Source organism: Buteo buteo, unplaced genomic scaffold (assembly GCF_964188355.1).
Source record: "Buteo buteo unplaced genomic scaffold, bButBut1.hap1.1 HAP1_SCAFFOLD_87, whole genome shotgun sequence".
Lineage (NCBI taxonomy): Eukaryota > Metazoa > Chordata > Aves > Accipitriformes > Accipitridae > Buteo > Buteo buteo.
The window spans coordinates 92972-105215 of NW_027439251.1; the positions used below are offsets into that span (position 1 = coordinate 92972).

Sequence of the window (12244 nt, forward strand, 5' to 3'; positions counted from 1 at the left end):
TTCTAAATCTGTAATGAGCTTTTGGTCTTCCTTGGTGTAGTCTGGCTTACATTCTAGGGAGATCTGCCTATCAGGAATTAAGGCCCCTTCTGTTTTTACCTTTGTTTTGGCCACTTGTCTTGCCTCTCTGTCCGCCAGCTCATTCCCTTTTTCCAAATCTGAGCTCACTTTCTGGTGTGCCTTAATATGCATAATTGCTACTTTCTTAGGGAGCTGGATAGCTTCCAGTAACTTCAGAATGTCTTCTGCGTGTTTGATATTTTTCCCTTGAGAACTCAATAGTCCTCTCTCCTTCCAAATTGCTCCATGTGCGTGTACAACTCCAAAGGCATATTTTGAGCCTGTATAAATGTCCACAACTTTGCCCTGGGCCAATTCCAGGGCGTGGGTTAGAGCAATTATTTCTGCCTTCTGTGCAGAGGTGTTCATGGGCAAAGCCCCTGATTCTATTACCTCTTGGCTGGTGGTGACGGCGTATCCCGCATGTCGATTACCATTTAGGACGTGACTGCTTCTGTCTGTGAATCAAGTTTCCCCGTTCTCCATGGGGCTGTCTTTCAGGTCTGGGCGACTGGCGTATGTTGCTTCAATGGTTTCCAAACAGTCATGATGTACTGGTTCTCCTGTGTTCCCGCTGAGAAAAGAAGCTGGGTTGACAATGTTAGTGACTACAATCTGCACGTCATCCTGCTCTACCAATATCACTTGATATCTCAGGAATCTTTGTGGAGAGAGCCAATGTCCACCTTTTGCTTCCAGTACTGCTGATACTTTGTGAGACACCAGAACAGTCATTTTCTGGCCCAGAGTAAACTTTCAGGCTTCCTATATATTCAGTATCACAGCCGCAACAGCTCGCAGGCATCCAGGCCAACCTTTTGCAGTCGTGTCTAACTGCTTAGAGAGGTAGGCAACTGCCTGTTGATATGGGCCCAGGTTTTGTGCTAATATTCCCAGGGCAATGCCCTGCTTCTCATGGGAGTAAAGAAGAAACGGCTTACTCACATGTGGGAGTCCTAAGGCCGGGGCCGACATCAAAGCCTTTTTCAGTAGCTCAGAGGCTCGTTTGGTCTCCTTGTTCCATTCAAGGTGTCTCTGCTCAGTGGCTGTCAACGCATACAGTGGTTTAACAAGCAAGCCATAATTATAGATCCACAATCGGCACCACCCTGTCATTCCCAGAAAAGTCCATAACTCTTTTACTGTCTGAGGTCTCTGAGTTTGACATATTGCCTCTTTATGGGCCTGTCCCAGAGTTCTTTGTCCCGCACTAATTTCATAGCCCAACTAATTCACTTTGTGTTTCACTACCTGTGCCTTTTTCTTGGATACTCGGTACCCCTGGAGTCCCAGGAAATTCAACAGACTCACCATCCATGTCATACAATCTTTCTCTGTTTTGGTGGCGATCAGGATATCATCCACATACTGCAACAGCTTCCCCTCCTCAGACGGGGCTTCCCAGGATTCTAAGTCTTTTGCAAGCTGATTGCCAAAAATGGTAGGACTGTTCTTAAATCCTTGTGGCAATACCGTCCAAGTGAGCTGGGTCTTTTGACCACTCTTGGGGTTTTCCCATTCAAATGCAAATAATTTTTGGCTGGCTTCATGGAGAGGGAGGCAAAAGGAAGCATCATTCAAATCTAAAACAGTAAACCAAGCCAATTCAGGTGTTAATATGGTCAACAGGGTATATGGGTTCACCACTACCGGGTAAAGATCTTCAGTTATCTTATTCACCGCCCATAAGTCTTGGACCACCCGATATGACACATCGGGCTTCCGAACAGGTAATACAGGGGTATTGAATTCAGACTCACACTCTTTTAATAATCCCAACTGCAAAAATTTTTCTGTCACCGGATGGATTCCTTCTCTGTCTTCCTTCTTTAGGGGATATTGTTTAATTCTTACCGGCTTTTGGCCTTCCCTGATCCTAACTTCAACAGGTGGAGTACTTTTCGCTCTTCCAGGTGCATCAGTAGCCCATACCCCTGGGTACACTTGGTTTAAGATGTCCTCATTAATATTTCCTTCTAGGGCGAGACCGGTTAAGGTTAGGCTCAATATTTGAATATATTGCTGATCTTTTACCTCCAGAGTAATTTCTCCTTTTTTGAATATAATTTTTGCTCCCAAATGTTCCAACATGTCCCTTCCCAAAAGTGCCTTTGGGGAGTTGGGCATATATAAAAATTTATGAATGCCCCACTATTTTCCTAATACATATTCTAAAGGTTTACAAAAATATGGCTTTTCACTTTGGCCAGTCGCTCCTTTCACCATGACATAATCATCTCCCAGGGGCATCAAAACTTGATTCAGAACCGAGTATGTTGCTCTTGTATCTACCAAAAATTCTACCTCTTGTTGTGTTTTCCCTAGCTTAATTATAACCAGTGGATCCGCTCGGGTAGATTCCCCAGGTTCCCGTCAATCTCCCTTCACATGGGGTACCATTCTTCCTGTTTGAGCCCTCTGATCCTCCTTGTTCCTTGGGCATTCCTTTTTCCAATGACTGAGTTTCTTACACAAACCACACTGATCCTTGCCCAGTCAGGGCAAGTCTCGTCTAGGCCCTCTTCCTCTTTCTTCCTGGGTAACAGCCTCTCGAGGAGGTGCTTGTAAAGCTGTTGAGGTAGCTTTTTTCCTAGTACGGGAAGATCCGGGGCTGTTCGGGGGGGTCGGAGATCTATCCGAGTCTGCATCCTGTTCCTGTGGTCGAGGGGGAGTGTCATGGTTTAACCCCAGCCAGCAACTAAGCACCATGCAGCCACTCACTCACTCCCCCCCCATCCAGCGGGATGGGGGAGAAAATCGGGAAAAGAAGTAAAACTAGTGGGTTGAGACAAGAACGGTTTAATAGAACAGAAAAGAAGAAACTAATAATGATAGTGATACCACTAATAAAATGACAACAGTAGTAATAAAAGGATTGGAATGTACAAATGATGCGCAGCGCAAGTGCTCACCACCCTCCGACCAACACCCAGCTAGCCCGAGAGGCGGTTCCCCACCCCCACCTCCCAGTTCCTATACTAAATGGGACGTCACATGGTATGGAATACACCATTGGCCAGTTTGGGTCAGCTGCCCTGGCTGTGTCCTGTGCCAACTTCTTGTGCCCCTCCAGCTTTCTCGCTGGCTGCGCATGAGAAGCTGAAAAATCCTTGACTTTAGTCTAAACACTACTTAGCCACAACTGCAAACATCAGTGTTATCAACATTCTTCGCATACTGAACTCAAAACATAGCACTGTACCAGCCACTAGGAAGACAGTTAACTCCATCCCAGCTGAAACCAGGACAGGGAGGCTTAAACAAATCAGTTAGATCTTGTTCTGGTGCCTGATGGATTTTATTTGTCTTTGTACATCTTTGTCCAATACTACGTGCCGAACAACACCGCCTCAGTTTACCTCTAAGCTCTTTGTTGTTCTCTTGCTCAAGTGCAAGCACCATGGGGTCCTGCAGGGGTACCATTCCACAGTCCCTTTGCCACTCCGGATGGTTTCAGAGGGTGAAAAACATGTCTGCATACGAAACCTCATCCCATTTTCCTTCTCTCCTTAAAAACAGCATTAGTTGTAATAGAGTATTATCATCTAGTGACCCATTAAGTGGCCACTTCGCATCACCTTCTAACTTATACAACGGTCACCGATTGCAATATTTAGTGAGGTCTTTTTACTTTCCGTACCTCCAGTCCCAACAATATCTTTCCAGTGGGCAATTACACAACCCAGAGGACTTTTCCTCAATACTCCTCCTTGATTGTTTCCCATTTTATAACTCCTTCTAATAATTCTTAAGTTTGATTTTGGCTTCTCCTTTTAGTAAGCTTCCGTGCAAATCGTTTTTTACACTTCATTATGCTCTTCCCCCAGTTTTCCTCCCACACGTCCCAAATTTCTGGAATTAAATTTTCCCTTACACACACCAATCTTCTTGGTGAGCTCTTTCCCAATCATAAAAGCGTGGAATTTGGGGAAAACACTCAAGGCAGTCTGGTTTCCGTCTGCTACCTTCTCCCATGAGATTTACACTTCAACAAAACCCAAGCCGGATGCTAATTATTCTATAGTCCAGTTGCAAGCCCACATACAAAGCAGGGAATCACCCCTATCAATACGTAAAGACATTCACACATTAACAAACATACATACACCTATAAATTTCAACATATCATTTCCACACAGCCACACAAAATCTTTAACATAAAATTTCCAAACATTCACATCATACAATCATTGCTCCAGTTGACAACCTTCAGCAGCTGCAAAAATGTACCAAGTGCAATTGCGAGGGGGTCTGCTTGCCCCAAAAATGCACCAAGCGCAATTGTGAAGGGGTGCGCTTACCCTTCTCCTGCCTCTTATATACCAGTCATTGACAGGTCTGTCCTGACTCCCGATACTGGGATACAGTGGTCACCCTGGATTTGCTCGATCTACCCCCAAGATTGCTCGTGGCCACTCTATCGGTCAGCAAATCCCCCCTTGTTACCATACAGGGTACCCTCCTCCCATACGGGGACTACGCTGCATGCCAGACATCTCTGCATGATTTACCAGCTGCCCCGGCCCGTACTTTTTACAGGCTCCCTCTGTGACACATACCGTTTGGTCCGTGGCTTCAGGAGGTTGTTGTCTGCTCCCGCGGTAAGCGGCTGGCAGTGGAAAGTGCTCGGGGCGCGTCAAGGGGCGTCCGCTCCGCAGTCGGTCCTGCAGCCGAGCAGAGAGTCTCCTGGCTGGTTCACCAAAACTGACGTGTGGAAAGAGACTCTACAATCAGTGAGATTGTAAAGTAGGTATGTTCATTCAGTGCTGGTCAGCACGGGGGGTAGTACCACCAAAGTCACGTGCCCCTGACTCAGCAGTTCGCTTTAAATTTATACAGTCAAGTGTTACGTATACATAGAGTTTTGCAATACGCCTATACATAGGCATGACCTATCCCCGCTTCATATTAAAATTAGTTCCAAGAAGTCATTTCCCTAAGTTCTTCCCAACTGTGCCTGCGCAGTGCCTCCTTGTGGTGGTCATCAGGGGTCGTGAAGATGAAGGCTGTATGTCTTCTTCATGGTGAACTCTTCACCTTCTGTCCCTGCGCAGACTCAGTCACTCCTTGGCATTTATCCAAATCACAAGGCTGGTCTTGGCTGGTTCTTGGGGTCAACTTCTGCTTCTTATCAGGGACTATCTCTTGTCCCAGCCAGCCTCAACAATGCAAACGTTAAACATCACCTCTCACCCCCCTGGGCCATGTGTACCTCTATTGAAATTTCTTTAACTTCATTACAAACTAGATAATTATTAAACAGTTCCTATCTACATCATATATCTACTGTATCTACTAAGGTTCTTTTGGCTCCCCGTCTCAGTACGGAGAGAGGGCAAGGGAGGTGGGAGGTCTTGGAGGGAGCTGGGCTGAGCTGGAAGGTTCCTGGGAGGGAAAAACATCTGTGTAAAGCTTGTACTGTGTGACCGTGCAGGGTGAGGCCTCGCATCAGGGAGGCTGTGGTGCAGAGACAGGGCTCCTGGATGGGGGCTGAGACATGCAGGTGCAGGAGAGAGGAGGCCTGTCTGTGCCCTTGGTGTTATGGATGGACTGGGAAGGTGGCCCATGGCCTTTGTCACCCCCCCAGCCTCCCTCACCAGCCATTTCTAGCACTGGCTGTTCACCCAGTTTATGCTAAGTCTGGCTGTGAGGCTATCTCTATCCTCCAGCTGGGCTCAGTGCCTGCAACGGGGAAAATGGGCAGCTCTGCCCAGCTTCTTCTGAAGAGCGAGTGGGGCCCCGAGCAGCAGTGACTGGCCATGTGCGTGCCTGGGAGAGAGACTCAGGGCATGTCAGTCAGAAACAAGGTGATGGCTGATGGCTTTAGCAAATCCTTACAACCACGTCTGAGCCCAGAAATGGAAAACAGTCAATCCGTGTCAGTGGAGGAGGAGGAGGTTTGTCCTGGGAAGATGGCAGGAAGAAACTTCCCCCTTGTGCACGTCAAGGATAATGGAGATGTTTCCGTCTTGTGTGAATGCCTGTACCTGGCAGATAGGGAATGCCTGCTGCTAGGGGTGGCTGTGCTCAGTCATGCCTCATGAGTTGACCTTGCTCTCTTCCTCTCCTTCAGTCCCCAGACTTGGATGGACCACAAGAAACATCCATGATCCTGGAAAAGGCAGAACCCTCTTGCTGTGCCATAACTGCAGGGGAAGCGGGAAGTCTGGATTTGTGAGACACATGGCAGTGCAGGGAGAGAGCGGTGTGTGCATAGCAGCGAGTGTGGTAGAGGCAGGGAGAGGACATGAAGTAGTGATTTTGAGGCAGCAGAAGGAGGAGAATGTGCATTTCAGTGCTGGGATACAGAGCTAAGTACAGGAGCAAAGCAAGTCAGGGACTGGGATGCTTTGGGTGCCAGAGGAACATTAGCAGGGTATTGGGAGAAGTCAGACAGGTTGTGGGGAACTCCCAGGCATTGCCAAATCCTCAGGTAACCACAGCTTTGTGTTTGATGGGACAGCCAGTGAGGACAAATTAGCACGTAAAAGTCACTTATTTGCTGGCTTAGGAGGCAGACAAGGATGCTTAGCAGAGAATTACCAAGGTAATTTATTCTCTCATTTTAGCTGTGCATACAGCAGTGCCCCAGCCTAATGCATGGAGGACCCCAATACGGAGGAAAGCAGGGTTTGCATCTGTTCCAATACAGTTGTAGAGACCAATCCAATTATTCATGTTAAGGGATGGGCTCATCAGTTACTAGTAACTGCATAATCGGTATGTACTTGTCCCACACGGGATCAGTACACACTTGACCTGTGCAGGTGATGCAGAGGTATGGTCAGTGGTGTGTTCATCATCATTGTTCTAAACTGATGGCCGGTGCAGGTGGAGGATGCTTATCCTGGATTCTGGTTGATTACGGTTCATGCATGGTTCATGGCTACATGCCTGTTTTTTTGAAAGGTAAATCTTCCATGCTTTTATTGTCATTATGGGGTGTTCTCAGTCATGAAAAGCTGACTTAGGTTGGGTCTTCAGGTCACATTGACCCTGAGGTAAAAGCTCATAGTGTCAGATCATGTTCATTCTCCTAAGCAAGTTGTACTGCAGCTAGCGTCTTGCCTTTCACAGGCATCAGTAAAGCTTGGGAGATCCCAAGATCAGGGTGAGGTGGGGAAATGGGTGGAGGAAGCTAAAGTCTGCATGGAAACTGGCACAGGCATAGGACAGTGTAGGACTGTCTGTGGTGCAAGCATGTGTGACATGCTTCCTGTTCATGCAATGCCTGCAGCTCTTGGGTGGAGAAGGAGCAGACCTTGCCTCTCTGATGGCATCTGATGATGGATGCCTCTGACTGATGGCTTTAGTGTATGGCAAACAGGCACCAAATCGCACTCTCTGTGATGCCATCCGGGACGTCTATGACGCACCCACTCTGAATGGGAATTGCTTTTCTGCAGCTCCTGTGAGGTCCCTGACAGCCTTGGCACCTCATGTAGCTCTGTGGCCCTGGATTTGGACATTAAACAGAGGACCTGCCCTGAATTCTGTTAGACAGTGTGGGGACGATCATGGGACACATGCCATTACAGTCAGTGGAGGTACAGTAAATTCAGCTGATGGAAAAGAGAGAGACCCAGCTCTCACTGTGGTACATGACTGCAGTCGTTCATATGAATACCTGTATCAAGTGCCATGAAGATAAGGAGTAGGAGAAGCTTCTTTTGGCCTTTAGTTGGGCATAAGCTGTCATGTCACTTGGCCAAAGGAATTTCCCACCAGGGTCATACATGATTCCCAAGATGTTGCCCTGTCTCTGTGAACTTCTCCGTTACAGTTTGCTGTTACCTACGTGTATCTTGGACCACCTCTGCAAGTTCAAATGTCACCAGGGATTTGAGCTTGAAATCCTGACTCCTGCCTTTCCTCTCCATTAATTCATATGGGAACTGAGACAAGGAGCTCCCATGCAGGTGTCCATTTTGCTCACACCTGAAGTGAGGCAAGAGGAATCCCACCTCCTGTGGCTTTGTGGTGTGCATGGGAGGGAGCTGAGCCTCCTTCAAATACCATCAGTAGAAATGCAGGATGAGATGCGTCCCTTGACCCATGGATCCCTTCCCTCAGCAGGGGTAAAGGAGATCCCTGCCTGCCTCTCTCTGGGTATCCTGTCTAACAACACGACCAAAAAATATGGCACGTAGATGTAACTTTGTCTCTGAGAGGAGAATTTTATTTCAGGAAAGAAGTGTCTCTCCCCAGCTGATTGAGGCAACATCAGTGGTTGCCTCAGCCTGTTTCCCAGCAGGTTCCCCTGGAGCCCCAGGGACACCTGGAGGGAGCCCAGAGGGGGCAAAGAAAGTGCTGCCTTGGGCTGGTCCTCTGCTGCTGAGCTGGGCTGGGCTCCTGGGCTAGAGGGAGCTCATGGCAAGCAGGCAGCACTGCAGAGACAGCTCTGCCCAGGAGCAGCTCCTCTGCAAAGCGCAGCAGGGCTGAGGGCACTGCCTGCAGGCACCGAGGGGAGAGGAGTGAGGCAGAGAGAGATGTTAAAGGCAGCCTGGGGTGGGAGGACAGAGCAGACCTGACTTGGAGAAAAATCTTCACAGCCTTAACAGGGTAAGTGTCTTGCTGCAGGGCAATGCAGCTGTGGTTCCTGGAATGATCTCCTAAAGCTGGCACATCCCACAGCCTATGGGACCTGTCAGGAGGACTCTCACAGTTTGTGCAGTGTAGAGAAAAAGGACGCGCTTTGGAGCACAGCTTCCCTGCTGCACCCTCAGAGGGACAGGGCATGTCAGCTGCCTTCACCTGGGGATGGCTGCAGAGTGTGAAGGTGGGTGTGCAGCCAGGGGTGCCCAGGGCTGTCCTTCTGAGCAGGGTCCTTGCGGCCAGGGGGCTGTGTGCTGGGGCAGGGACTCTGCCGCTGGTCGGGGTAAGTACTCTGCCTGCCTGGGGAGCTCCAACAGCAGAGTGGGGAGAAGCTGTGGGTGGAAACACAACTTGCAGCAGGGCAGGGTCCTTCTGCTGACAAGAGGGTGCTGTGTGGATCAGGGCTGGTCACAGTCTCCACCAGATCACCGTCAAGACATTTCTGAGGGCACTTTACAAGGGCAATGTCAAAGCAGGGATTACTATAAACATCAGGAGCTTTCCTGAGTTTGTGTTTTCTGTTTCCTACTCTTGGGGAATTTTCAGGAGACATGGAAAAGGAGCTGTCATTCTTGAACAGCTCACTAAGACTCCTGAGCTCTAACTCTGAGGGATCAGTCAGTTTGATAGGAGCCTCCTGAAGTAGAGCACAGGGACTGAGAACAACTCCCTGGCTCTGTTGGTGCCTGGGAGGTGGCATGTGCAGCTGGGTAAGGGTAAGTCTTTCCTGAGTGCCTGGCTGCCTCTGCCTTTGCCTCTCTGAGCCAGACCCTCACTCTATTTTTCCTTGCTTCTCCACTAGTCTGTGTTATTGCTATTGTTATCATGTTCCTGCTGTCAGGCTCTCTGGGGTGGGAGTTTCAGCTGCAGAGTCACACACTCATCTTGTGGGTCCTCCCATGCAGCTGTGTCCATGGGAACAAGGTTACAGGTGTCCAAGCTCTCCTCCAAGCTGAGGGGCTGTGGGCAATGCAGCCTGTGTCATTCCCTAGAGAAATGAGTTGACTCTCCCTTCCTGAGTTACCATCATCAGGACACTTGGCTACCTCCTCAGGGTGACCTTCCAAGCTGTGAGCTGCCCTCCAGGATGCAGGTCTGTCCCATAGCATCTTGGTGTTACCTGAATGCCCCATGGAGAAGCACAGAGACACCATGAGTGAGGAAATGCTGCTGGGTTTGTGAAATGAACCATGTGTGTCCTTGGCAAGAGGTAGGGTGCAGAGACCTTGAGGAAAAGGGAGTCACTTGGTGCTGGGCAGTGGGTGTCTCTGCTCTCAGTAGTGCCTGGATTCTTTTCAGGTTAACACAGGGTTGTGATTACCCTCTATCTCAGAAAGGTGAGATCTCAGTGTAGCTGGCAATAAGACAGAGTGACAGTCCAGCTCCCTTCACTCTGCACTGCGGTGCAGGCAGTACTCTTTTCTCGCAGGACCCACTTTAATTTCTCCGAGTGAAGAAGAAATGATGAGGGTTTCTGAAATCCAGAAATATCACCAGGTGTGATGGGGGAGAGCTGTAACCCCCCCCCAAACAATGCATTGATTCTGTTTTCTTAGCCCTGGCAGTGCAGATGTTGAGGAAAACTTTTACATTACGAGTACTTTCACCTGACCAATTAAAACACCAGCACTGACCCCCCTCGATGGACACCATTCCCAGAAAGCCACTGCTGCAGATCAGGGCTAACTGCTTGGCAGCCAGTAGTCAGACGTCCTGATCCTCACAGCACACTCAGGCAGGACCAACCAGAGCTCCAGCAATAGAGATGAACGAAAATATCATTGCAACAGTAAAGGTGCTGTGAACATGTATTATGAGAAATGGCTTTGATTTTGGTCAGAGAATAATGCCCTAACTTGTCACTGCCCTTGCCTCCCTGTTCAGTGCTCCACACCCAGAGGCAGCAGATGTCCAACAGCAGCTCCATCACCCAGTTCCTCCTCCTGGCATTTGCAGACACACGGGAGATGCAGCTCTTGCACTTCTGGCTCTTCCTGGGCATCTACCTGGCTGCCCTCCTGGCCAACGGCCTCATCATCACCGCTGTAGCCTGTGACCACCGCCTCCACGCACCCATGTACTTCTTCCTCCTCAACCTCTCCCTCCTTGACCTGGGCTCCATCTCCACCACTGTTCCTAAAGCCATGGCCAACTCCCTCTGGGACACCAGGGCCATTTCCTTCTTGGGATGTGCTGCCCAGGTCTTCTTTGTATTCTTCTTGTTTGGTGCAGAGTATTCTCTCCTCACTGTCATGGCCTATGACCGCTACGTTGCCATCTGCAAACCCCTGCACTACGGGACCCTCCTGGGCAGCAGAGCTTGTGTCCGCATGGCAGCAGCTGCCTGGGGCACTGGGTTACTCCATGCTGTGCTGCACACTGCCAATACATTTTCAGTACCCCTCTGCCGAGGCAATGCTGTGGACCAGTTCTTCTGCGAAATCCCCCAGATCCTCAAGCTCGCCTGCTCGGATGCCTACCTCAGGGAAGTTGGGGTACTTGTAGTTGTTGTCTGTTTTGGATTTGGGTGTTTTGTTTTCATTGTGCTGTCCTATGGGCAGATCTTCAGGGCTGTGCTGAGGATCCCCTCTGAGCAGGGACGGCACAAAGCCTTTTCCACCTGCCTCCCTCACCTCGCTGTGGTCTCCTTGTTTGTAAGCACTGGTATGTTTGCCTACCTGAAGCCCCCCTCCATCTCCTCCCCATCCCTGGACCTGTTGGTAGCAGTTCTGTACTCAGTGGTGCCTCCAGCAGTGAATCCCTTCCTCTACAGCATTAGGAACCAGGATCTCCAAGATGCACTGAAGAAGCTGATTCAATCAGTAATCTTTCAGAAGCAATAAGCTGCCTGTGTCTCTTGACAAGTGATTTCCAATGTATCTGGGGAACCTCCTGTGCTTTGGGTATTTTATCTGTGATAATCATATCTGCCCAGCGATGTCTGCATCTGCTCCACTTGCCCAGAGGCAGGAATCCAGCCTGTCTGACCCAGAAGTCTTTGCACATGTGTCTGGCACGATGGCACAGCTGGCCTCCCCTGTCACATCTCTGTAATAAAAGGGGATTTTCTCAGTTCTGGTGTCTGGAGCTTGGGCTCTTCTTCCAAAAGCTGAGGTCAGGAACAGGCTGAAGAAATTGCCCCCCTACGAGGCTGTGCTGCTGTGCTGGGGTTCTCTGTGGGCAGAGGGGAGGTGGGCATAGGGTGATGATTTAGAGAGTGAGACTGGAGTGAGCTTTCACTGGTGGCCTCACTAATTGGCCACTTCCAGCACTGGCCACTCAGCACAGGTTTATGGGTGAGTTTTGGTGCACAGCCATTTCCCTCCTCCTGCTGGCTCACTGCCTGCACTGGGGGAATGGCCAGCCCTGCTCAACCTCTCTCCTTCTGCAGACCATGACAGACCCTCGAGCATGGTTGTCGGCAAAACCCCACATGGGATGTGGATAGGGCTGGATAGGCTCCAGGACCTGGAAGAGGCTATCTCAAGGAAGAGGAACAGAAGGGGGACAGGGCACAAATGGATATCATGGGGCTCATGCAAGAGAAACTGTTCCTCACACCGAATACACCCTTTGCCACGCTGTGCCT

At 49.6% G+C, this 12244-nt stretch overlaps 1 protein-coding gene across 1 annotated transcript; it reads left to right on the top strand.

Moving 5' to 3' along the window:
• Positions 1 to 10562: 10562 nt before the first annotated feature.
• Positions 10563 to 11498, top strand: LOC142027929 (olfactory receptor 14C36-like). The gene has a single exon (XM_075022089.1). It carries the CDS (start codon positions 10563 to 10565, stop codon positions 11496 to 11498), a length of 936 nt encoding a protein of 311 aa, XP_074878190.1.
• Positions 11499 to 12244: the final 746 nt, after the last annotated feature.